At 47.3% G+C, this 25,744-nt stretch overlaps 1 protein-coding gene across 1 annotated transcript in view; it reads left to right on the top strand.

The window, feature by feature from the left end:
• Nucleotides 1-11,638, top strand: part of LOC119453624 (ribosome biogenesis regulatory protein homolog) — a 219,022-nt gene extending 207,384 nt beyond the window's left edge. The window contains exon 12 of the mRNA XM_049668294.1: nt 11,469-11,638. Coding sequence (XP_049524251.1) covers nt 11,469-11,610 — 142 coding nt within the window. The 3' untranslated portion in view covers nt 11,611-11,638. The remainder of the gene's footprint in view (nt 1-11,468) is intronic.
• Nucleotides 11,639-25,744: the final 14,106 nt, after the last annotated feature.

Genomic DNA, 25,744 nt, shown 5'->3' on the forward strand with positions numbered 1-25,744 from the left:
ATGGCGTAAGAGGTCATTGACTTCCGCGTAAACGCGACCAGCGCAAATTTCTCAGGTGAAATCTGGAGGCCTTGTTCGCTGAGATACGCCGAAATTGATGTCGCAGATTTTTGAAGTCTCGCGCGCACCTGAGGACGTGTTACACCTGACGTCCACACGCAGATGTCATCGGCATATATTGATATATGGACAGCATTTGGTATGCGTTCCACGAGACCGACAAGAACAAGGTTGAATAGTGTGGGGCTCAAGACGACACCTTGGGGAACACCACGGTATGTGCAGTGTTGAGACGTCGGACCGTACTCGGTCTGCACAAAGAATGACCTCATGTGTAAGTAGTTGCGGGTCCACCGGTACACGCGGCCACCAAGGCCAACCGATTCCAGAGCATCAAGTATGGCATCATGAGCAATGTTGTCATAAGCTCCTTTTACGTCCAGAAACATAGCGACCGATAATCGTTTACATCTCTTTTGATGCTGGATGTAAGTGACCAGATCGATGACATTATCGATGGAGCAGCGGAGACGTCGAGAGCCGGCCATAGCATTTGGATAAACTTGGTAGCGTTCTAGGTACCACTCCAATCTGGCAAGGATCATGCGTTCCATCACATTCCCTACGCAACTTGCCAGCACGATTGGGCGGTATGACGCGAGCTCTAGTGGTGACTTGCCAGGTTTGAGGAGTGGCACCAGGCGGCTTGTCTTCCATTCTTGAGGAACGTTTCCATCCTGCCAGGATTCATTGAATATATCCAGCAAGGCATTTCGAGCTCGCTCACCCAGGTGGCACAATATGCCATCTGGTCCAGGAGACGACGACCGATCACACAAGGCAAGAGCCGCATCAAGCTCCTCGGTCGTGAAAGGCAAGTCCATGCGTGAGTCCCGTGTATGGGGCTCAATGCTATCCGTACCAAGGGAGCCTGTGTAGGTTGATTGACCTGCAATCTTTCTGCAGAAATCTTCCGCTACCTCGATGTCCTCTCGACGTTGGAAAAGTGCCAAGGCTTTGAATGGCACGCGTTGTTCAGGAGTTGTACGTTGGCCTCGCACGGTTCTCCATATATGAGAAACAGATTTTCGGGGATCTAGGGATTCACAAAATTTTGCCCACCGTTGAGATTCGAGTTTGGCCATTTGGCGCTGGATTTTCTTTTGCGTGCGTCTGGCTATTCTGAGATCATGGATGGAATTTGTGCGTCGGTATCTTCGCTCGGCCCGCCGACGAATCGCACGGAGTCGCTCTAACTCCACGTCGGATTTGGAGAACCTTGGATTGCATGTCAGCCTGCACATCGCATTCTGCGTTGCCTCCTTGATAGCTTGTTGAAGGCCAGAAGGGAGACCGTTGCGACAAGCTTCTTCCATGCTGGTTTCGAATGTAGACCAGTCAATACGCCGGGTTGTGTTTGGCGAATGGCAGCAGGCCAAACCCTTGATCTTAAGGTAACTGGGGATATGATCGCTCCCATGTATCTCAATGTCTAAAAAAAAAAACTTTACACGAGTAGCCAAGCCATGTGACACAAAAGCCAAGTCTAAGCAACTGCTGTATGATGAGCCTCGTAAAAAGGTAGGGCTCCCATCATTAAGCAGGGACAGTCCATGGTCAGATGCGAATGAAGCCCGTCGTCGGCCGGTTGCGTTAATTTTAGAGCTTCCCCAGATAGGGTGGTGGGCGTTAAAGTCTCCCGTGATAATCCATGGACCAGGGGTTGCTGTCAAGATGTCTTCTAGTCTCTTGCTAACAAACCGGGTTGAAGGGGATAAGTAGGTACCCACCAGTGTAAAGGCTACCTTTTTCTTCTTAACAGTCAGGCAAACATACTGATTCTCATCATGAGGTGGCACTTGCTGAACGACGTAGGTAAGCTCCCGACGAATAAATGCAACGACCTTGCTGCTTTCGCTGCAAGTTGAGGACATCATTGATTTGTAGCCGGATAGTCGGATTGGGTTTGATAATTTCGGTTCACAGATTACGATGATTGGGAAACGGTTAGAGTATACAAACTGACGAAAGTCAGGCATCCGACATCTAAGTCCTCTGGCGTTCCACTGGATAATAGATGTCTCTCTGACCTCTTGGCGGAACGATTGGTGATTGCCATCCATGGTTCTACTCGAGGGCTGCTAGGACTGGGCTCAGCGCGTCCAGCACTTGCAGGCCACTTCGAGCGGCTGGGGTTGCAATACTTGTCAGTAGCTCTTAAATAACATTCATTAGGGACCGCAGCATCGGTATGATCTGTCGGTCAACCCTTGGTACTTCATCCACTGAAGTGTGCGTGGAGGTAGACATCAGGCGGGGAGGCTCCTTGGCAGGCTGTGTGCGCTGAAGCGCAGGGCAGTCTTCCGCGGCTTTAGATTTCTCAGTCTCAATCCTCTTCGTGCTTGTATGTTTACTTGCACTCGAAGGTAGTGGGTTCGGTACGTTCTGCGTATGATCAGCACCCCGTCTTGTACGCATGAGCAGCATATCTTAATGTGTTTGTGCATATTATCAATGGACAGACGGTTGAGGTGTCACGAGACAAGTGGACACTTGCCGAGGGTGCGGTGTCGAAAGTGTTCCCGAACCTTCCCTCGTATCTGCCGAACCAGCCGGGGAAAAAAAAACGCAAATGAAGAGAGATGTTTGGTGACCTGTTCTGGGCCATCTTAGAAGAGCTGTCAGAGAATACGCTGAGACGCGTTGGGTGCCCCTTGCGCTTTCAGAAGCTGAGTGCACGCATCATTAAATTTTTAACAGCGGAGCTGTTTAAGCTTTTTGCTCCCCCGCGTAGTGTTCGCAAACTCGCTTAGCGAGGCGCACAGCTGCGCCTCGCATCACCTTGCGATAGCCTATCAATAGCTAATCGATAATCGATGAATAATCAATAAATTCCGGAAATGCTGGGGATGACTTGTTTGTGCTTAGTCTAGCCTAAATAAGTGGCCAATACCTTGCGATAGCCAATCAATAGCTGATCGATAATCGATCATTATACAATAAATTCCGGTAAATGCTGGGGATGACTTGGTAGTGCTTAGCCTAGCCCAAATACGTGGCCAATACCTTGCAATAGCCAATCAATTGATAATTGATCAATAATCAATAAATTTCGGAAAAGAATAACCCGTAAGGCCAGGACTAGGTAGGTGCTGATCAGCTCCGCTATTTCTTTAGCCTTGCGCCACTTCTGCAAGCTACGCTAATTTTTATTTAATCACGCACATGCATACACACATACCTTGCAGGAGGCTTGCATAAAAATGCAAGGTTCCTATAGTTAGGCAAGGTTCCTCGAGCAGCGGCGGGGATCCAGTCTTGAAGTAAAGGCAGCGAGGAAACGTCCCAAGCTGCTGTAGGTGGAGTTGGTTTCCACGTAGGCCCAAATAATTTGCCTAGATTATCTCCCTTCTGACAGTTTAAGTCTTAGCTATATATAGGGGCATACAGTTGTCTTTTACTTCGTTTTCTTTAATAAAGCATTAATTGGTTTACAAGAAAGTTGTGCTGTTATTTTTGTGGATAACAAATTTGGTTTCGCTAGCTGGCGTATAACTGCCCTGGACCAAAGTTTTAAGCAAGTACAAGCAGCGAGAAAACGTGCCAAGCTGCTGTATGGGAAAAGTAAACTGCGCGAAAGGTTTAGGCGGCAGGAAGAAACACACGAACTTAAAAACGCAGCTTCTGGGCTTCGTCGTATGCGTTTCTTCTTATCATGCAGTTTACCTTTCTTTCAGTATGAACCAACTAGCCCGATATATCTTAATGCTGCAGGTGGATACCGCTTTCGCATGGTATCACTAATTCGGACTTAGGGAGAACGCCAGCGCAGTGTTGCCAGGTTTGTCTATATATAGCCAAATTGGGCTAACGAAAAAAATTTTTGGCGTCATCTTGGACGAGTTGACTATGTGGCTATATTTGGGCTACTGAAAATCTGCGACTTGGATTTGTTTGGGCTATAAATGGCGCCCTAATCCACGCTCCATAGGTGGCTCTGATCGAGTAGAAACACATTTCGAAGGCTAAGTTTTAGCTGGCTGAGCAGGCAGCGTGACTGTGCATGTGTGCGCGTGCGATATGCACGCGCACACATGCACATGTTACGTCACAGATGCAGGTACTCATTGTGCTAATATCGAAGCATGTTTTCTACGATGACATCAGTGCACCACGTCACATGAACATCACCCACCGTGTTAGCTTAGTAGGTTCACGCTGCTAGCTCGAGGACGTACATTTGATTCCCGGTCACGGCGGCCGCATTTCAATGGCGACGAAATGCAGGAACACCCGTGTACTTAGATTTAGTTACACGTTTACCCTTCGTATACTCCGTATATTCCGTATGCAGCTTGCCGTAGGCAGCGCGAAGTGCAGTGCTAGTACTGGATGCTCTTAATCCAGTGCTTGCAAGTCTCGAGTAAGCCCAATGGCTCACCCGCAGCCTCCTATTCACGCAACGACCACTGGCCCTTGGTTCATGTCAGGTGTCTTCAACGCACATCACCAGCTATGGGACTTGACTTTGGTGTCATGGTGCTTCGCTGCACACACAATGCTCACTCTCTTCCTCTTCTTATTCCCCTTTTCCCTTACCCCTTGGGTAGGGTAGCCGACCGGACGTTCGTCTGGTTGACCTCCCTGCCTTTCCTCTCTTCGCTTTCTCTCTCTCTCTAAATAACCCCAGGTGGTCAAAATGAACCCGGAGTCCCCCACTGCGTCATGTCTACCAATAATATCGTGGTTTTGACATGTAAAGCCCCAGCAATCCGCCTTTTGCATTGCACTGTTTCGTCACCTTAGCGGGCTCCGCGAGAAAAAATATGTACGACGTCGGGGCCCCGCGAGACGCAGAGGCACGCTGCAAGAAGCGAGCTGGAATGGGTTTGTGCATTTGTCAGTCGTTGTAATTTTCGTTTTGTGTGAACGACCGCTTGTTGGACAGGATGCCTAGGCCGGCAATGACTCTGGTGCGACTTACAACCGCAAGTCGTCGAAATATGATGACGGGATTTCGTGCAGCTACGCCGAAAAAACCAGTCCCCGTGCGATGTGCCTCTGAACAAATACATCTCACCGTAACGCGATTGACACAGCGCCTACGCTTGTAATTCTGTTATTCATCTTTATTCATTCCGAATATGAGTCCAAACATGCTTCGGAAGGTAAAATTCACGAACGTGAGCACTCACCAGCCGCCCACATCAAGTTTAAGCTGGCGTCGATTCCGCTCAGCGGAGGTTAGCCGTATCGTATATAGCAGCCGAGTTCATGCATTTGCCACTGTTAGACCTGACTGAACGTACGCTAATAGGATTTTAAACTGCTTTTATAGCCGAGTCTTGACCACAGTGATAGGTTTTTGAAGGGGAAACTCTGCGCCCAGTGTATTTATGCAACGCAAGAACGGCGCATTTGTTTACATCGGCATGCTCGCTGGCCACCACTCGCTGTTCGCTTCAAGTACAGTAGAAACCGTGCACCGCTCACAAGAAATAATGAGTAAATGTTCAAAGCATATATGAACACTTATCATGCATATATCAGAAGCGATCACACTGAGACGAGAAGGCATGAACGTCCCGGGCACATCGAAAACGGCGACAACGACCACCTAGCCGCACTGGCACGCGAAAATGCCGATGCCCGCCGTACTCGCGTGGCAATGAGTGTTGTTGTTGCTTACGATACAGTATCGAACGGGCCATCACTTGTTGCCTGTTTAGCATAAGAGGCAAACTGTGTTTTCGGTAACTACTAAATCTGGCAGCATAAAAATACACCCTCCGTAGTTGCACTTCGTTCATGGAAGCGCCGGCAACTGCGACCGACAGCCTTCGTTCAAGAACGGTGCCTGTACCGCGGTATTAGCACTGCGCCGTGTCGCCCCTTCCCACTCTGTGTGTGCATCGTACTATGCTAAGAGTGGTTCACTTCAAGTCGGTAAGGTAGGTACCGAACTATATAAGCAGTTTCCTTCGTCGTACTTGCTTATCCTATATTTTAGGTCCGCCGGTAACGGACGAACTCGTAGGCTGTGTTAGGCCTATGAAGCTGCCTGAACGAGATCGACACCACGTCAAACTTGATGTGGAGGGCTGTAAAGGGCTCGAAATCGTGCATTTTAGCGTCGGAAGCACGTTTCGACAGAATTTGAGCCTGAATAAATACATACACGAGCGCATTTGCGGTGATATTCACATTGTCGGTGCGATGTTCTCACTCGGCGGCCTCTCGCACGGCGATCTGCGCACTGGTTTTGTCGGCGTCGTCAGTCGCTTTTTCGTCATATACTTGTATGACAATATAGGTCTCCCACTGGCACAGTATGACAACTACAGCCGGCCGAGCGTTGGCACCGGCGTGAGGTCGACTTCTGACCGACATCGGTGTCGTGTCGGCATATATTCTGATGTACCGGACGTTAACCGAATATCGCTGTGAACAGCTGAAGTTTCTACCGAAACACAGCGCAAATACCGCGTCATCGACCGGCACAGCGCCGACAATAAAGAGTTCGCGTGCTCGACGGCTATGCTGCATACGCGTGCGTCGTACAAAACGTTTTCGGCGCTCGCCGCTAGGGCACAGTGCATGCGCACTCGGGACATGCAAAAGGCGGATTCGGAATTGACAAGAGGGGAGGAGGAGGAATAAACTTTTATTGTGGAACCAGCACTTTATGATGGCGGGGCCTAAGCCTCCCATGAGGGGACGTCGAGGGCTTGCCTCGCCGCCGCCTCACGGGCGTGCTGGGTCGCCCAGGTTTGGTCGTCGAGGGCGGAGCTCCGCCGAGCCTCACGCAACCTCGACGAGGGGGTCGTAGTATTAATTTGTGTGTACTGTGCTGGGCACTCCCACAGCATACGCGGAAGCGTAGCCAGGTGAGTGCCACAGCACCGGCAGTTGGGGTGACTGTAAAGTTCAGGGAATATACGGTGGAGGCGGGCGGGTGAAGGGTACGTATTTGTCAAGACAGAAAAAAAATTAAAATGAACCAAATGTCGAATTAGCGAACCTACCAAGAGAGCAATAAGCAAATGCTTACTACATCAACACAATTCCATCTACCGAATGAATCGGCAAATCTTGTTTCTACAGTGCAGTCCACTTATAACGATACCACATATAACGTAATATCGGTTTTGTAGAAACCCGCGAAGGACCACACAGGATGAAAAGGGAAAGATGACACGGGCGGCGTTGTTCAATAATTCGTGTAAATTCGCCTTGTGATCCGTATTCATCAGGACCTGTGCCCTGTCCTTGTTGTGCTACCGAATGTGCAGTTGTACTGCGTTTCGTAGTGCCAGTTGTCGCGTGCACACGTAGTGCTGTTAGACGGCGTTGCTCAACGTTGAACATCAGTAGATGGCGCTTAGTCTTCTATGGTCGTTGCTTGATCTTCCTTGAAACAGTGTGGACGTCGTCAAGAGGCGTGCACTGTCGGCAAAGCACTCGGCGAAACGGACACTTTGGCCTGTCTTTGCACTGCTTTGATTTTGCGCTGATAATATTCGGTCTCTGATGCAATACTGTCCTTGCTTTACTGGATATCTGCGGCAGTAGTAATCTTAATGGTCGGACGTTGGTTGTTTGTGCCACGTAAGATTCTTTGAGAGTTAAGCAGTTAGTTCTGACAGCGGGAGACAGGGCAGTGGCCAGACAGCCTTCTAGGTTGATTGTGCTGTGCTGATGGTGACCTGTGCTGGCTGGAATTCATTTCGCTTCGGTTCACGCATGCGCCTTCGTGGTCATCAGTACAACAAGTATTCGTTTCCTTGCCTGGACGGTACCGGGACTCTTGGGGTGAAAATGAGGTCTTCGTGGACTCCTGGACTGTTCAGCAGATACGTTGTCGAGCTGCATGTTGATATTTGAACCGTTCGCATGTCTGCACACGGTACAAATGCTCTTTCGGTATCCCTGTGAATACAGGAGCTATTTCTTGTTCACATTGTGCTTTCGACGTGTCTATAAAGTCCAAGATGATGACATCAGTTGATAGCTGTCTTCGGTCATTCGTCATTCTGATACGTTCTCTATCCATGATCAGCTCGGGTTCCTTGTAGAAGGCGACTGTCGGTGGGTGGATGAGGGCCGTCGGTAGTCTTGACTCCACTCTTCCCGGTGAATCCATGCGTGGGCTCGTTGTCAGGCGGTCCTGGGCGTTGTTCGGTCGTTGATTAATACAGATCCCGGGTTTCACGGCACCATTTTGTAGCAACCCGCAAAGGACCACACAGGAAGAGCGGTCGGTGAACATGGCGTGTTAATGGAATAACAGTCAAGATAACAATGATGATAGCAGGTGAGCGAGGAAGAAGTTTCTACAATCGGTTATAACGATGAGTCGACTTAATAGCATCAACTTATGCATTAGGGCTATCAAAAAAAAACCGTATATAACGATATGTTATTCACTGCATATCAGATATAGTGATCGAAATTTTGCTTCTAGGCAGCGTTTTTTTATGCAGAATAATTGTGAAATTTGCATGCCTAAGCTGCCCTTAATTGAGACGGGGCGAAAGTTTGCCTACGCTAGTTCGTATTTGCCGCCATTACGGCGCAGCGCATCCCGCCTGCGCTCTGATTGCGAACGAAAGCCACGGAGAGCATCGCAAGTTGGCGCAGCGTGCACAAGAAAGCGCCATCTGCTTCGCGTTCGTGTTACGTCCACGTCGCCGGCAGCCGCACGGGCGTCAAGTAAATAGAAGAGGAGGAAGAAAGCGATAAGCAAGCAGCGCCTGCGTGGCCTACGGGGCCTACGCTCCCTTTACAATCTCCCTCTCTCAGTGAGCGCGGAAATGCGCCGTGGAAGCAGCGGGAGGTGCGCCCACAAAGCAGCTTTGTCTCTCGAGACAAAGCTGCGAATTTTGAAAGACTCGAAGTACGAGTTCGCGCAGTCGATGATATCGACGATTATGAAAACCGGGAGCGCCACGATCATGAAGGCTAGAAGCAGTGGCCATGCCGATCAGCGGAAAAGGCGGGCTTCGTGCATCACGACGAAACCTCCATGGGAGAAACCAACACGGTGAAGTCCGAACTCTCGGAGCACGTCGCTAGTGACGATGAAATAGGTGGTGCTTCGATGGGGGAGTTTCTAAGTGCAGGTAGTGCTGCCTTGTTCTGCGAAGAGAACTCCGACTGGGCGATCATTGTCCCTACAAACGGCGGCGTTGTGTGATGGAGACGACGACAGCAGCGGCAGTGACGATGAGTTTGACAATGGCTCGTCTTTTACACCACCCCGATGTTCAACCAAAGTGCAGTGTCGTCGATCGAGTCGCTCATTGATTTCATTCAGGCTAAATTCTAGCCGCCAGTGTGCGCGCAGTAACTGGACGCGATGCACACAGCGGTTGTGAATCTGAAACTTCTGTGAAAGCAAGTGCAGATTTCTATTTCAGTGCGCCTAACGATTGATACACTATTTAGATATATAAATAAAGGCTTTATTTTTCACAGCCTACTTTCTACAACATCGATATTTTTATCGCAAGTGGAAAATTTGGTTTCGGGACTGCAAAGATGCATTCGGACTTTTTCCCTTTTCGGCAATCCAGATATAGCGATGATTGGTTATAACGATTGGATTTTTCGCTCTTGATATCGTTATAGGTGGGCTGCACTGTATATTGCACAAAAGCAGTGCAGAAGCTGCAGTTCTTGTCATCTCGTGTCCGATTAGCAGTCGTAGTAGGGAGGGCTTTGCGGCTTATTTCGCATTGTGGCTGCAGTGCAAGACCCACGTCGCCATCCGAGACATGTTTTTCACTACTGTGCTCACCGGGCTTATTTTTTTGCCAGTGAGCTGGTTGGCAACAGATCGTCCGTGTATCGGTGATGTAACCAGAAGATTCGATGCCAGCATGCAGGCTGTGCTATTGCTTACGCATTGCAGTGAGTTTGCAGCATCCACTGCAACCGAAACTGGTCGCTATCGCCGCCGCTATCACGAGTTCAGTTTTCGAGTTCCGATATTCAATGCACTTCTAAAGGAACGCAGCCAATGCGCACTGTGTTAAAATGTAACGACTGTTTGCTGCAGCCGCTGCAGACAAAATAAGGGTCGCGATCGGCGTCATCATAGATGGTGACTACGCAGTTCTGAAAGCCACACGGCCAACGCGCGCACCAAGTCAAAATGAAACTACTCTTAGGATAATCGCTGCGGACGGAACCGTGGTCATTCTGCATTTTTAGATGCACGCACCCAACACGTTCTCGTGCAGCATCAAACACAAGAATAAAGGCCATAAATACAAATAAACATGAAGCGTTCTGGCATTCCTATCATTTTCCGCTAATGGCTGGCGATGCCGACTTCGCCGCTTCGTTTCGGTTGGATGCTAGCACCTTTTTTTTTTTTTTTGCTGTTTGACATCGCACATTTGCGGCGCTCTGCACTTGCCGTGCTCCAAGGGTGGGCCAAACCAGCAAGTGTGCAGCTAGATATGTCCGAATTATCAAGATCCCAAGAGTTTGATGCCATTCAATAATGCATACACTTGCCAGGACCAGAGGAAGAATTCGAATTATCCTGTATACTGAATTAACTTGGGTCGAATTAACGAGGTTTTACTGTATTAGCACTGTTAGCTCACTACAGTAGCTGCATGTAAAAGCACTTACTTTTCTTCCAACTTGGCATGACTGTGGTAAACTACAACTGAGAGAGACAAACACCATCTTTATTAATATTGGAGGACACAGTATGGTGCTGTCCTCTTCATTCATTTTCTAGAACGCTAGCACCTGAAATTTGCAAGAAATGCTATTTGCAGGACGGACGCGCAGGCAGCTGCCTGAGAGGGTGGGATGTTCATCGTAAAGGAGCTTTGGACGTGAAAAAGACGACTCATCAAATTATTAAATGCTGTTGTGGCAGTCTTGCGGTACCACAGATCACTGAGGCTTACACACACGCTATGGCGTTTCCGCCAAAATCTGAGTCCATTCAGCAGTCGACGGGACAAGAGGGGAGAACATGTCATCCTGCATTTCCAAAAGAAACGAGTAACTGGAAGGGCCATTTTCGAAGCATTTATAGACACAGCCACTGCATATGGTCTTCAAGCATCACATTAGAGAGACCGGCGGGCTCTGAAGTTGTTTGTGAGACCACGTGACTACCGCATCCGCTTACGGTGGTGTGATGAGTCCTTTTCAACATCCGAAACTGTGATGTGCGCGGTGTGCGTTTTGAATGGGTTGTGTGAAAGATGTAAATTATTATTTGTGGTGTTCTACAAAAATTGAGGCTTTGTACCATAATTTTAGAACATACAGTGTCGTAAAAAATGAAACAAACAAGAAAAAAATGCGGGTACAAAAACTTTTCTTGACGATACTCCTTTAAACATGCATAGCATACTTATACAGCTGAGGTACCAGTTGTACGCATTGGCCAATTAAACATGCTTTCTAATATTTGACGTTTTTGTGCACCCCTGCAGGGTGTCCGAAAACCCCAGACGACAGAAGGCAGGCAAGAAACACCACGCAAAGGAGATGTCCTCGAAGAATAAAGGTGGTATCATCCACAAGGGCAGGAATCGACCGCAAAATGCGAAGCACAAGAAGGGACGGAAGAAGTAATAAATTAAGTTTTTGTTAGACAAATGAATGTGGAAACAGCCTCATTTATTTGCTGACTATTTGCTTCACCTGAACGACTCATTACAACATAGGCGCAGGCTGCAGCATACCTCTCACCATCTTTTTTTCTTCTCTTTTTCTGGATAGGATGAAGTTCCTCTGGGTCCTTACTTAAATTGAAAATAGGTTATTATGCACGTTCGCAAAGAATATGTTGCTGAACGTTGAGCCATACAGGCCAACCTTGTCCAACTAGTAGTATAGACACCGAATTCTTAAATGATTATAATGAAGCCGTATTGCAACAAAGTTGCATCCGGCATGGAAATAGCTTTGCTATCAGGGTACATGCTGAAAACAAAAGTATTACCTGTCATAGGCGTATTTACCGGTGATAAGAAAGACGCTTGCCCCCCCCCCCTCCCACTGCCAGAAGTGGAGGGGCAAAATAGGCCATTTGTGCCCCCACGCAAAAACGTTTGAAAGTGGGCGCTTTTGGCTGCACACTGGAAAATGCACCAAGACAACAGCTGCGACCAAATTTTGTTTGTGAATACATTAGCCACAGGAGCAATGCTTTTATTTATTATGCATCCTCCGTTTGGGCAGTGAGGATTGTCTTTCGTACCTTGCTGGGAAGAGCTATAGTAGATGATGAAAGGAGTGCATCATACATGCTGGCATTGCAGAGAAGGCTGGCGCTGGGCAGTTCCCGCCATAACAAATTTCACGTTGCGCTTCTTGCGTCCTGCCCAGTTTTTTGGGACTGAATAATCTTACTTGCACAAAATTCGCTTGCTGGTTACCATGTCTCGAACCTCTTTTTTATTTTCCCCTTTGTTCTGCATTTTTTATGTTCCGCTGGATAATGCTGATATTTCACAATAAGAACCTGTGTAGCGTAAACCTTAGCGTGCATCTAGATTTCCTTATCGATTGTGCATGAAGAGCCTTACATATGTGCAGGTAAATGTACTTCTTAAATATATATGTTTGTATATGTACAGATGTGAATATGTTTTTTACTTCTGTAACCCATTTTTGTATTAGTATTTGCTGTAAGTGATGACAATTGAAAGGGGAAGGAATCCCGTCAGGTTGCTGTTATGCAGCTTTTTGTTCCTTGCCCTTGTTTTCTTTTTCTTTTTTTTCTTTGTAAGAAAACCAGGGAAAATATGAAAATAGCCCAGACTGGCGTTGCATTGTACGAAGTCTTACTGATCTATCAGTTTAGTCATTACAGCCTAGAATGAAAGGAATGTGTTCCAGAGAGCCTTTAAGTACACTTAAGTAAACAACAGAAAGGGCAGGTGGCAACTGCTGGCCCGTCTCAAGATTCCCCTAATCAATGCAGTTACAAATAAATTCAACTACCTACTGGATTGTGCCTGGTCTCGTTAGCAGAATTTTGAGACTTTAGGCAAGCGTTTGACATTCTTTTCCATCATGGCTCTTCCTCTCCTATTCCCACGCTCTTTGCGATGCCTCGCTGCATGGGCGCCTCGAATTTCTGTCTTCACGTTTCTGCGTAATTTGTTGTCCGCAGGCCCGTCTCATAGAAGAACACAAGTGACACGTGCACCGGCAATTAACAAGCACTCCGTCAAAGCAGCGTTTTTGTCAGATCCTACGCTGTCACTACGCTGGCCTCTATTAGCTTTTGACGACTGGGCTGTTCTTCAATTGGGGAATTCTTGGCACCGTCTCCCGCAGGTCATAGACCGCGTAAAAGGTTCTTGCCATTGTGGGTCCTTTGTCGTAGGCATTTAGCCCTGACAAGAGGGCGTGCGACATAATCGCCCCCCAGCTTTGGTGACAGTGTCAACGCTACCACATTCATAGGTAAGGGTTAGTAGGTAATTACCCCTGCAATCGCCTTACATGGCCTGCCCGGCTCCATTTTTTCTCTTAATGTCAAATAGAATATCAGCTATTCACGTTTTCTCTCTGATCCACACAGGTCTCTTCCTGTCTCTTAACAACAGGCCTAACATTTTCCGCTCCATCGCTCTTTGTGCGGTCCTTAACTTGTTCGCGAGCTTCTTTGTTAACCTCCAAGTTTCTGCCCCATATGTTAGCACCGGTATAATGGAAGGATTGTACACTTTTCTTTTCAACGACAGTGGTAAGCTCCCAGTCAGAATTTGGCAATGCCTGCCGTATTTCCAACTCCAACCCAATTTTATTCTTCTGTAATTTTCTTTCTCATGATCAGGGTCCCCTGTGAGTAATTGACCGACCTAGATAAACGTACTCCTTTACAGACTCGAGAGGCTGACTTGCGATCCTGAATTCTTGTTCCCTTGCTAGGCTATTGAATATTATGTTTGTCTTCTCCATAATAATCATCAACCACACACCTTCCCTTTCTTGATTAAGGTCCTCAATCATTCGCTGTAATTCGTCCCCATTGTTGCTGAATAGGGCAATGTCATCTGTAAACCAAAGGTTGCTGAGATATTCGCCGTTGATCCTCACTCTTAAGCCTTCCCAGTCTAAGAGCTTAAATACTTCTTCTAAGCATGCAGTGAATAGCATTAGAGAGATTGCGCCTCCATGCCTGACCCCTTTCTTGATAGGTATCTTTCTACTTTTCTGGTAGAGAACGAAGGTTGCTGTGCAATCCTTGTAGATATTTGCAAAGATATTCACGTATACCTCCTGTATTCCTTGATTACGCAATGCCTCTATGACTGCTGGTGTCTCTACTGAATCAAATGCCTTTTCATAATTTATGAAAGCCATATAGAGAGGTTGATTGTCTAATACGCCGATTTCTCGATTACCTGATTCATGACATGGATATGATCCATTGTAGAATATCCCTTCCTGAAGCCAGCTTGTTCTCTTGGCTGAAGTCAAGTGTTGCCCTAATTCTATTGGAAATTATCTTGGTGAATATTTTATACAATACTGAAAGCAAGCTAATGGGTCTATAGTTCTTCAATTTTTTAACGTCTCCCTTATTATGGATTAGTATAGTGTTGGCGTTCTTCCAGCTCTCTGGTACACTTGAAGTCGTGAGGCATTCCGTATAAAGGGCCTCAAGCTTTTCAAGCATGATATATCTTCCATCTTTGATTAAATCGACTGTTATATACTCCATCTTCTCCGGGCAGTGTTTCCCCTGGTCATGTCTTGCAAGGCCCTTTTAACTTCATCGCTAGTTATAGAAGGAGCCTCTGTATCCTGTTCTTTACTACTTCGAATAACTACTCTTCCCCACCAAGAGGAGGGAAGCGCGGTCAAGGATGGCAGAAAACTAGGTGGGGTGATGAAGTTAGGAAATTTGCAGGCGCAAGTTGGGATCAGCTGGCGCACGACAGGTGTAATTTTAGATCGCAGGGAGAGGCCTTCGTCCTGCAGTGGACATAAATATTATAGGCTGATGGTGATGATGACCCCTGCAACCGAGCACTTCACGCACAGTCAATTACCGTGCAGAGAGAGAGCTGAGAAATTGCTTCTATGGTTAGTATGTCACGCCACCTATTCTGCATGTTTGCGAGATGAGCCGCTTAGGAGACACCTTGACTAAATAAACTAAAAAATAACATGAATGTGTGAAAATGACTTATCACAAAATTAAATTAAGTTGTGAGGTTTTTACGTACCAAAACCATATTATTATGAGGCACGCCGTAGTGGGAGACTCCGGAATAATTTTTGACCACCTGGGGTTGTGTAATGTGCACCCAATACAAGGTACGCGTTTTTGCATTTCGCCCCCATTGAAATGTGGCTGCTGCGGCTGTGATTTGACACCGCGCCTTCATGCTTCTGAGCACAACACCAAAGCCACCACGCCACGACGGCAGGTTATCACAAAAAATTGTCAACTCACAAAGTTGCGACGTGAACTAAATTGTCATTACAGATGACAAAATTTGACAGAGGAGTGAGCCACCTCACTGTTGACAAAATGCAGAAGAAACGAGATACAATGGAGCATACATTCAAAGTAATGAAACAGTTATTGTCCTGGTGGCAAAAAACAATGTTTACCAAACGTTCGCATGTAATGCCACATGCTTGGGAAAAAGTATGAAAATTCTGCTACTCAGGGACTCACGTCTCAGCTAAGCGGTGAAGTGCACAGCATAGGCGCCGACTACCGGGGGGGGGGGGGTGAAAACATTTATTTTAGGAAAATACAAGAGTTGACCCCCGAAGGGGGGACACCTAAGTGGACTCCCTAGTCCACTTAGGTGTCTCGTCTCCGAGACTCGAGCCCTCTCCAGAGTCTTCCGGGGAGGCTCTCCTCCCCCCCCCCCCCCCCCCCCGGCGATGCCGAAGCCCCCCTCCCCCAGACTTCTGTAGTTCAACAGGCTCCTTACTCTCCTGATGTGGCCCCCCGCGACTTCTGGCTGTTTCCCAAAATCAAGAGGTCATTGAAAGCAGCGCGATTTCAGACAAGAGAGGACATTATGGCTGCAACGACCGCTGAGCTAAACTCCATTCTGAAAGAGGCCTTCTCGGAATGTTTTGAACAATGGCAGCACCGTGTGTGGAGTCCCACGAATACTACTTTGAGGGTGATTAAGTTTCCAACGCTCCAGTTATGCCAGTTTTTTGGGGGCCGAAGGTCGGATACTTTTCTAATAGACCTCGTACTAAGATGCCGTCGAAACCATTGCCTTGTTGCTACCCCTCATTTTTCAACGCTAAAATATTCAAAGTATGCTACAAGGACAAGCATTTACAGGTAACATAGCATTACACAGGTAATATGAGGGATCATGCCCCGTGATGCGAACGCAGCCGACACCCAACATTATTGCTATTGCAAGCATGTGTGTATGCGAACGTGTCCGCATAGCATCGTTCAAAGCATTGATTGTTGCTTTGGTTCGGTTACGCGCTGTTAACTCAGTATTTCTTGAGTTTTTGTGATTGAGGTGGTAGCGAGAGTATCGGCAATGCGAATTTTAACAACGTGATGAGCTTTTTTATATAAGCTGAAAATTGAACTGCGTTTTGCGTGAAATGCGAACTATTATGCTCAACATGCAATAGTCGTCTGATTCAAGGCCCTGCAAGAACAAACCTCTCCATAGGGTGCCGCAAACGTACAATTCTCAAATATCGAATAACGACTAGTACAAGTCGCAGAAAAAAAATTACACCATCTTCCCGTAGGGGAACCCTGAGTAGTATGCGAAGCAGCCATGGGGTCGACTCAAGGTAGTTTTATCAGCTGTATAAACTTGGACATGCATCAGCACCAGCTACGCGCAGAACTGTTGTCGACGCCGTCGGCCTCTTGCCCGCGTTCGCACCGAACGCGCGCGGCGTTGGCGACTGTTGCCGGTGCCTCTGGCGGCGGTTCGGAGGTTTTCGACGAGATCAGAATGGGACACTCGTCGAGCAGCGTTGGAAATCTTACCCACCTTCTCGCCTCGCAACGTTTTAACACGAAAGTGTTTTATGCCGGGGTCCACCAAGACTTCACTGACGTATTTCCGTCACGGAAATACGTCAGTGAAGACTATGACGTATTTCCGTCACGGAAATACGTCATAGAACATAATACAAAGAAAGAAACCAGAAGAAAAAGTTCCACAAACATGCAAAATTTGGAAATCGAACCCACGACCTCTCGGTCCGCGACGATAGATCGCCGAGCGTTTGGCCCATTGCGCCACAAACGCATTTGCAGAGAGCTACACAGACGCGCCTTATATATCTAACACTCCTCCGTGTACCCGCGCTCTTGCTCGGGGCGGTGCCGCCGCCTACGAGCAGAAAAGAGAAGTACTGCATTATGACACTAACGCGCACCGACAGTGAACGCTTCGGTGGTCTCAGCACTACGACGCCTCGATGCCAGCATTCGAAGGGACGCTGGCATCAAGAAGCACTACCAACGCCACCTAGGTGGCGTTCACCGTACTCAGCACAGCGGAGCGTGGCCTCCGCAATTAGCTCTGAAAATGTTTCTGAAGTTGATCGCGGAGGCTGCAATTACGACGCGCTGTACGCGCTGATTTGACTCGGTGACGATTCAGTTACGTGCTTTGTCTTGCGCGTTGTATTAGTGTGTCAGTTACGTGCTTCGTCTTTCGCGTTGTGCTAGCGTGTGCAGCGTAGTGCAGCTTCCATATGCACGACGGTTGCTCATGGTCATCGACGTTGGTAGTCGTGATGGAGGAGACGTGCCACCAGGCGTCAGCGTGGGTGCATCAACGCCTAAGGGCGCTTTAGCCACAAAACACCAATAGACATTATATATCAATGTGCAATAAACATTACACTACTTCTGTGAAGACACGTTTCACTTTCGTGTTCTATACCGATTCCTATATAAGAGGGATCAACCACATTTTTTATATCAATACGCATTTGGTGCCGCAGCTAAACGTCGCCTCCCCTCCCTCCCGTCCCCCCACGGCCTTTCGCCCGACGGAAGCAGCCGCGTTTGGTCTCTATATATGGTGATTGTAAAGGAGGAAAGAGACGCTTATTTCTTCAGCCCTTCAGGGAGCACGGCGCAGAACACGCGCTAGCTCGCCGACGTGCGCTCGCTCTCCGTGAAAGCGCGCGTCCCTCGCGCCTTTTCACTCGCACATACAGCGTCCGGGGCACGGCGACGCTGAGCCGTGCTCCCTCAAGGGCTGCAGAAGATAGCGCCAACCTTTCCCTTTCCCTCAAGAACCACTTATCATCACGGCGACGATTTCATCGCCTTTGACGTCATGCGGAACCTCACGGTGACGGCGACGGCAGAAATCCGCTTTGGAGTGTCCATATAATTGCTATCGCAATAAATACTACCACCATGAGGATTGGCTCAAGCGTCGTCTTCTTCCGCAGCTGGCTCGTTGGCGCCCCTTGGGTTGCACTCGTGCTCGTGCTTGGCACGCGCTCGTGCCACTGCTCCCGCGTTCGTCGTTGTCGCCTTCTTCCACAGCTGGCTCCGTTGCCACTCGTCATTCCAGCGTAGGATTTTACTTCTCTCCCGTCGTCGTAATGGGGAGGCCGCGCTTACGGTGATATGAGCCATTGATTAAGGGGGTATGAGCCATTCATTGTCTTACCGTGAGTGAGTGACATAACTTTATTTGAAATCCGGCGATTGGGAGGCCCGGGTCTGGGGCCGCCTAGATGGCCACTGGGAGCTGTTGCTGCCGCACGGCATCCATGACTCGCTGGACGGCCTAAAGTTGGTGTGGAGTTCGGAGCGGAGCAGCGTGGCCGACCACCTGGCCCGTAGTTTTTCCGGGGAGACTGCCATTTTTTTCTTGATATATTTTACATCCCCACAACATTTGTTGAAGGGTGGCTCTAGCAGACTTGCATAGCTTGCATATGTCGCTGGCGTATGTCTCGGGGTAGAAACTCTTTAACTGCACGGGACTCACATAGGTTTCTGTTTGTAATCGCCTCCAAGCAACGGACTCAGTTCTGTTCAGTTTAGTGTGAGGCGGTGGTAATATTGGCCTCTGTGTTGGATAGAATTTTGTAATATCGCTAAATCTTGTTAATCTTTCTTTTTCTCTCCAGGTCTCCTCCTCCGTGTTCCCCTGACCAATGGAAGTTACACCTTGCTCAGCTCGGCGAGTAAGACCTCGAGCTTCGCGGTGTGCTACCTCGTTGGGGTTGATTGCGTGAATGCCTGGAGTCGCATGCGCTGGGTACCAGAGCAATTGCCTGCCGTTCTTGTGTGCGTCAAAGAATTTTGCTTTGTTGACTAAGATGATGTGCCACGTCTCAGGAGAGATCCTACCCTTAGCATAGTTTCTAATGGCCGCCTGAGAATCGCTAATTATGTATTGAGCATTTGTGGAGACCAATGCTAGTGCAATGTCTACCTCCTCTGCTGTCTCGGAATGCTTGGTATTAACTGAAACGCTTGTAAGGGGCTTTTGGGTGTGATATACGACTACTGCCACGTAGCTATTTCTGTGTGGGTATTCAGCCGCGTCTACGAAGGCTGCTCTGTCCTCTGAGCCATAGCTTCGGATCATTTTCTCTGCTCTACTCATGCGTCTGCCGTTGTTGTAAACTGGATGCATGTTCTTGGGTATATTCGTTACTAGGACTTTGTCGCGAATTTCTCTCGTTATCGTCCTCTTTTCCCCGTATTGATTGTGGTAATTCATTCCTAGCTTGCGTAGTATATGCCGTCCTGTTTTGGTTTTGGTTAGTCGTTCCACCTGGGATGTTTGTTGCGCTTCTATGAGTTCGTCCAGTGTGTTGTGGAGTCCTAACTTTAGGAAGAGATCTGTGCTCGTACTGATTGGAATACCTAGTACTAGTTTGTATGCCTTTTTTATGAGGTTGTTAATTTTGGTCTTTTCAGCTGCAAACCAATTGTGGAAGGCTGCTATGTATGTGATCTGACTGATTATGAATGATTGTATGAGCCGTATGATACTTTCTTCCTTCATACCCTGGTGCTTGTTAGTAATTCGTTTGATTAATCTCATGGTGTTCGTTACCTTTGTGTCTAACTTCCTTATGGTTTCCCCATTTGTACCTTTGTTCTCGATTATTAGACCCAGTACCTTGAGTTGATTCACTATTGGGATATTCCGCCTGTTCTTGGTGTGTAGCTTGATTTCCTCATGAGCCTCGTTTCTGTCGTATCCTTTGGGACGCCTGCCCTTGAGTGTGGGGTGGTATAAGAGAAGTTCGGACTTCTCTGCAGAGCATGCGATGCCTGTTCCTATGAGGTGTTCCTTTACTGTGTTTATTGCGGTCTGGAGTCGTTGTTCTATTGATCCGTCGCTGCCATCACAGACCCACATACTAATATCGTCCGCATATATTGTATGATGGGTGGTGGCGTGGAGCAGAGGTAGAACACCCGACTTTAAATCTGAAGGTCGTAAGTTTGAATCCTGCTCCAGTCCACTACATTTTCAGGCATGGAGTGGTGCCTGACACCGGCAAAAAATATTGCCTAGAGCTAGTGGGGCTATACTAATTCAGGTGCAACCAAACTAGGCAGGCCCACTAAGCTTCATCAAAGTCACTCCCTCACCAGAACAGGAATTGGCCTCCCTGGTGCAGTATTCGGCCACTACCTCCCTCATGACTCCGACAATTAACCCACGGCTCTCAGTCCCCAGTGGCCGTGGAGCACCTGACCAAGGCGGCGGTCAGACCTGCGACGTGGCAGAGGGTGCTAAGAATCTCTGGGTCCGGACAGGCCGCCAATGGAAACTGAACCTGGCAACGTTCAACACGCGCACCCTCTCGAGTGAGGCTAGCTTAGCAGGACTATTTGAGGAATTATCAGGCGTTGCCTGGTATATTATTGGCCTTCGTGAGGTTAGAAGAACTGGTGAGGCTTACACAGTGCTGACTAATGGCCACGTCCTCTGCTACAGAGGTCTTCCAGATAAGAGAGAATCCGGGGCAGGATTTCTAGTTCATAACAACATAGCGGGCAACATTGATGAATTCTACGGCATTAGTGAGAGGGTAGCAGTCGTCGTAACAAAGCTGAATAGGAGGTACAAAATGAAGGTAGTACAAGCCTATGCCCCAGCTTCCAGTCACGATGATGAAGAAATAGAACAGTTTTATGAAGATGTCGAATTAGCAATGAGAAAGATGCAAACTCAGTATACTGTAGTCATGGGCGACTTCAATGAAAAAGTGGGCAAAAAGCAGGTTGGGGAGCAAGAAATTGGCAATTACGGCATCGATTCTAGGCATGCAAGAGGAGAGATGTTGGTAGAATTCGCCGAAAGGAATAGGCTCCGAATAATCAATACATTCTTCAGGAAGCGCAGCAACAGGAAGTAGACCTGGAAAAGCCCTAGTGGAGAAACAAGGAATGAAATAGATTTCATAATGTCTGCCGATCCAAGCATAGTGCAGAATGTAGAAGTGTTAGGTAAGGTAAAGTGCAGTGACCATAGGTTAGTGAGGTCTAGGATTTCTCTCAATTGGAAGAGAGAAAGAGTGAAATTAGTCAAGTGGAAACAGGCCAACCTAGACGCAGTAAGGGTGAAAGCAGACCAATTCAGGCTGGTGCTCGCAAACAAATATGCAGCTTTAGAACAGGAAGATAAAGATAACATAGAGGTAATTAATAAAACCGTAACTAGGCTGATCTCAGAAGCAGCAATTGAAGTGGGAGGTAAGGCACCAAGGCAACCAGTAGGGAAGCTCTCCCAAGAAACAAAGGACCTAATAAAGAAACGTCAAAACATGAAAGTGTCCAACTCAAGAGATCACATAGAATTTGCTGAACTGTCGAAACTGATCAACAAGAAAAAAGTAAGGGATATTCGAAATTATAACGTGGGAAAGATTGAGGAAGCCGTAAAATATGGACGCAGCATGAAATCAGTAAGAAGAAAGCTTGGCATAGGACAAGGCAAGATATATGCACTAAAAGATAAGCATGGTAATATCATCAGCAATTTAGATGACATAGTAAAAGCAGCGGAAGAATTCTATACTGAACTGTACAGTTCCCAAAACAGCCAAGCTACTTCCATTCGAAATACTGATGAACCGGATACAGAAGCTCCTTCTATAACTAGCGATGAAGTTAGAAGGGCCTTGAAAGACATGACAAGGTGAAAAGCGGCTGGGGAAGATAGAATAACAGTGGATTTAATCAAAGATGGAGGAGATATTATGCTTGAAAAGCTTGCGGCCCTTTATACGCAATGCCTCACAACTTCAAGTGTGCCAGAGAGCTGGAAGAACGCCAACATAATACTAATCCATAAGAAGGGAGACGTTAAAGAATTGAATAATTATAGACCCATTAGCTTGCTTTCAGTATTGTATAAAATATTCACCAAGATAATTTCCAATAGAATCAGGGCAACACTTGACTTCAGCCAACCAAGAGAACAGGCTGGCTTCAGGAAGGGATATTCTACGATGGATCATATCCATGTCATCAATCAGGTAATCGAGAAATCTGCGGAGTACAATCAACCTCTCTATATGGCTTTCGTAGATTATGAAAAAACATTTGATTCAGTAGAGATACCAGCAGTCATAGAGGCATTGCGTAATCCAGGAGTACAGGAGGCATATGTGAATATCTTAGCAAATATCTACAAGGATTCCACAGCTACCTTGGTTCTCCACAAGAAAAGTAGAAAGTTACCTATCAAGAAAGGGGTCAGGCAAGGAGACACAATCTCTCCTATGCTATTCACTGCATGCTTAGAAGAAGTATTCAGGCTCTTAGACTGGGAAGGCTTAGGAGTGAGGATCGACGGCGAATATCTCAGCAACCTTCGGTTTGCAGATGACATTGTCCTATTCAGGAGCAATGGAGACGAATTACAACAAATGATTGAGGACCTTAATCGAGAAAGCGTAAGAATTGGGTTGAAGATGAATATGCAGAAGACAAAGATAATGTTCAATAGCCTGGCAAGAGAACAAGAATTCATGATCGCCAGTCAGCCTCTAGAGTCTGTAAAGGAGTACGTTTATCTAGGTCAATTACTCACAGGGGACCCTGATCACGAGAAAGAAATTTACAGAAGAATAAAATTGGGTTGGAGTGCATACGCCAGGCATTACCAAATCCTGACTGGGAGCTTACCACTGTTGAAAAGAAAAGTGTACAATCATTGCATTCTACCGGTGCTAACATATGGGGCAGAAACTTGGAGGTTAACAAGGAAGCTCGAGAACAAGTTAAGGACCGCACAAAGAGCGATGGAACGAAAAATCTTAGGAGTAACGTTAAGAGATAGGAAGACCTGCAGCGGTGTGGATCAGAGAACAAACGGGGATAGACGATATTCTAGTTGACATTAAGCGGAAGAAATGGAGCTGGGCAGGCCATGTAATACGTAGGATGGATAACCGGTGGATCATTAGGGTTACAGAATGGATACCAAGAGAAGCGAAGCGCAGTCGAGGACGGCAGAAAACCAGGTGGGATGATGAAGTTAGGAAATTCGCAGGCGCAAGTTGGAATACGCTAGCGCAAGACAGGGGCAATTGGAGATCGCAGGGAGAGGCCTTCGTCCTGCAGTGGACATAAATATAGGGTGATGATGATGATGATGATATTGCATGATGGAGGGACTCTATGTGATTTAGTTTTTCGGGGACTCCCATCAAGACGAGATTGAACAGCATCAGGGAGATAACAGAGCCTTGCGGCGTGCCAGCCCCTCCGATGTCGATTTCGGGTGACGTGAGTCCTCCGACGGAGAAGTCTGCTTTCCTATCTGATGGGAAGCTTTTGATATACTTATACGTCAGTTGCCCTAGTCCTAATCGCTCGATGTTTTCCAATATGGTTGCATGGTTTGCATTATCAAAAGCCTTTTTAATATCAAGGCCAAAGATGGCCCTTGTAGAGCGCGTTTTATAGTCGATTATATGATGCTTAAGTTGAAGCGTTGCTTCTTGTGTCGAAAGGTTCTTGCGAAATCCAATCATTGTATCTGGGTATATGGTATTATCCTCTAAGAAGTTATCTACTCTGTTTAAAATTACATGTTTCATTAATTTTCCGACGCAGGATGTTAGGGAGATCGGTCTGAGGTTGTCGATCTCAAGCGTTTTACCAGGTTTTGGTATAAGCGTTATCGTCGCTTTCTTACATTGAGCTGGTACTTCTCCCTTTATCCAGCACTCGTTTATATATTCCGTTTGGTTGGTGATCCATCCGTCATCGAGGTTCCTGAGAGTCTTGTTTGTTATGCCGTCTGGGCCTGGGGCTGATTTGGTGTTTAACTTCTGTAGGGCCGCGCGGATTTCTGCCTCCGTGAATTCCTCGTCTAATTTTGCGTTGATATTCCCGTTGTAGCTTGGATGGTTATTGATTATCAATTCTTCGAAATTTCTTCGAAATTAAATTGCTTCAGAATTAAATCTGTCCACCACGGTAAGACAGATCGCTACACACCAACGATCTGTCTTACCGTGATGGACAGATTTAATTTTGAAGCAATTTAATTTCGAACAATAGCAAGCGGCAATGGCGGGCGAATGCTGCTAACCACACCGCCGAGCAAACTCGAGACATCAAGCGCAAGCGTTTGTGGTTCGACAGCAACTTGTCTTTCATCAGTGTACTCCCCTCCGACGAACAGCAAGTATGAGAGGGAGAGAGAGACAACTTTATTCGTCAGAGTGGGGAGATAGTTCATGGAAGGAAGGCCAGATGGCCGCCAGGCGATGCGTGACGGTGACCGCTTCGGCTCGCTCCACGGCTCGGAGTTGCACGTCCGGGCTAGATATAGGCAGCACTTCCTCCCCCGATGAAAGGGAGGGAGAGGCCAGGTATGAATGAATGAAGATATTCTGAGGCAGGATGAAGAACACGGGCACATTCCAGTAAACATAAAGTTGATGGTAAAAGGGACGGTTACGTATAGAAAGGGACAAGCTTCGCTTATCCATCTTCATGGAGTGGAAGGGCCGACAAATGTTTAAAAGCGGAGATCTTTAAGCCGAACCTTAGTCCGTAACATGCCGATCCTGGCGGTAGTGCAGAAAGGGTCCAAGCGCAATGGCACATCCCTGTGAACTAGCGAAGCTGAGTCTGCCTAAGTCAAGCTAAGCATGGTTTGGACTACTTAAGCTTAGTCAGTCATCGATAGCCAATCAATAGCTAATTGATAATCGATCAATAATCAATAAATTCCGGAAAATCCCAGGGATGACTTGGTAGTGCTTAGCCTAGCCCAAATACGTGATCAATACCTTGCGATAGCCAATCGATAGCTAATCAATAATCGATCAGTAATAAAGTAATTCCGGAAAATTCTGGGGATGACATGGTAGTGCTTAGCCTAGCCGAAATACGAGATCAATACCTTACGATAGCCAATCGATAGCCAATGAGTAATCGACAAATAATCAATAAATTCCGAAGATACTGGGGATGACTTGTTTGTGCTTAGCCTAGCCCAAAAGCCAGGACTAGCTAGGTGGCCATCAGCTCCGCTGTCTCTTAGGCATTGCGCCATAGAGAAACAAAACTCTATGATTGCACCTCCAGTGCAAGCTACGCAATTCTTTTTATTTCCTTACGTGTGTGTTAAAAGTGTAGCGTGCGCTTCACTTCAAATTTTGCGTAACATAGCGCACGGAATTCATTGACCAAAGGTGCGAGAGCAGGTTTTTTGTTATCGTGCAAATTCACGCTGCGGCATCCGACGCGCGGTGTCTCGCCGTGACGATAAAT

The sequence above is a fragment of the Dermacentor silvarum genome, chromosome 5, assembly GCF_013339745.2.
Source record: "Dermacentor silvarum isolate Dsil-2018 chromosome 5, BIME_Dsil_1.4, whole genome shotgun sequence".
Classification (NCBI taxonomy): Eukaryota; Metazoa; Arthropoda; class Arachnida; order Ixodida; family Ixodidae; genus Dermacentor; species Dermacentor silvarum.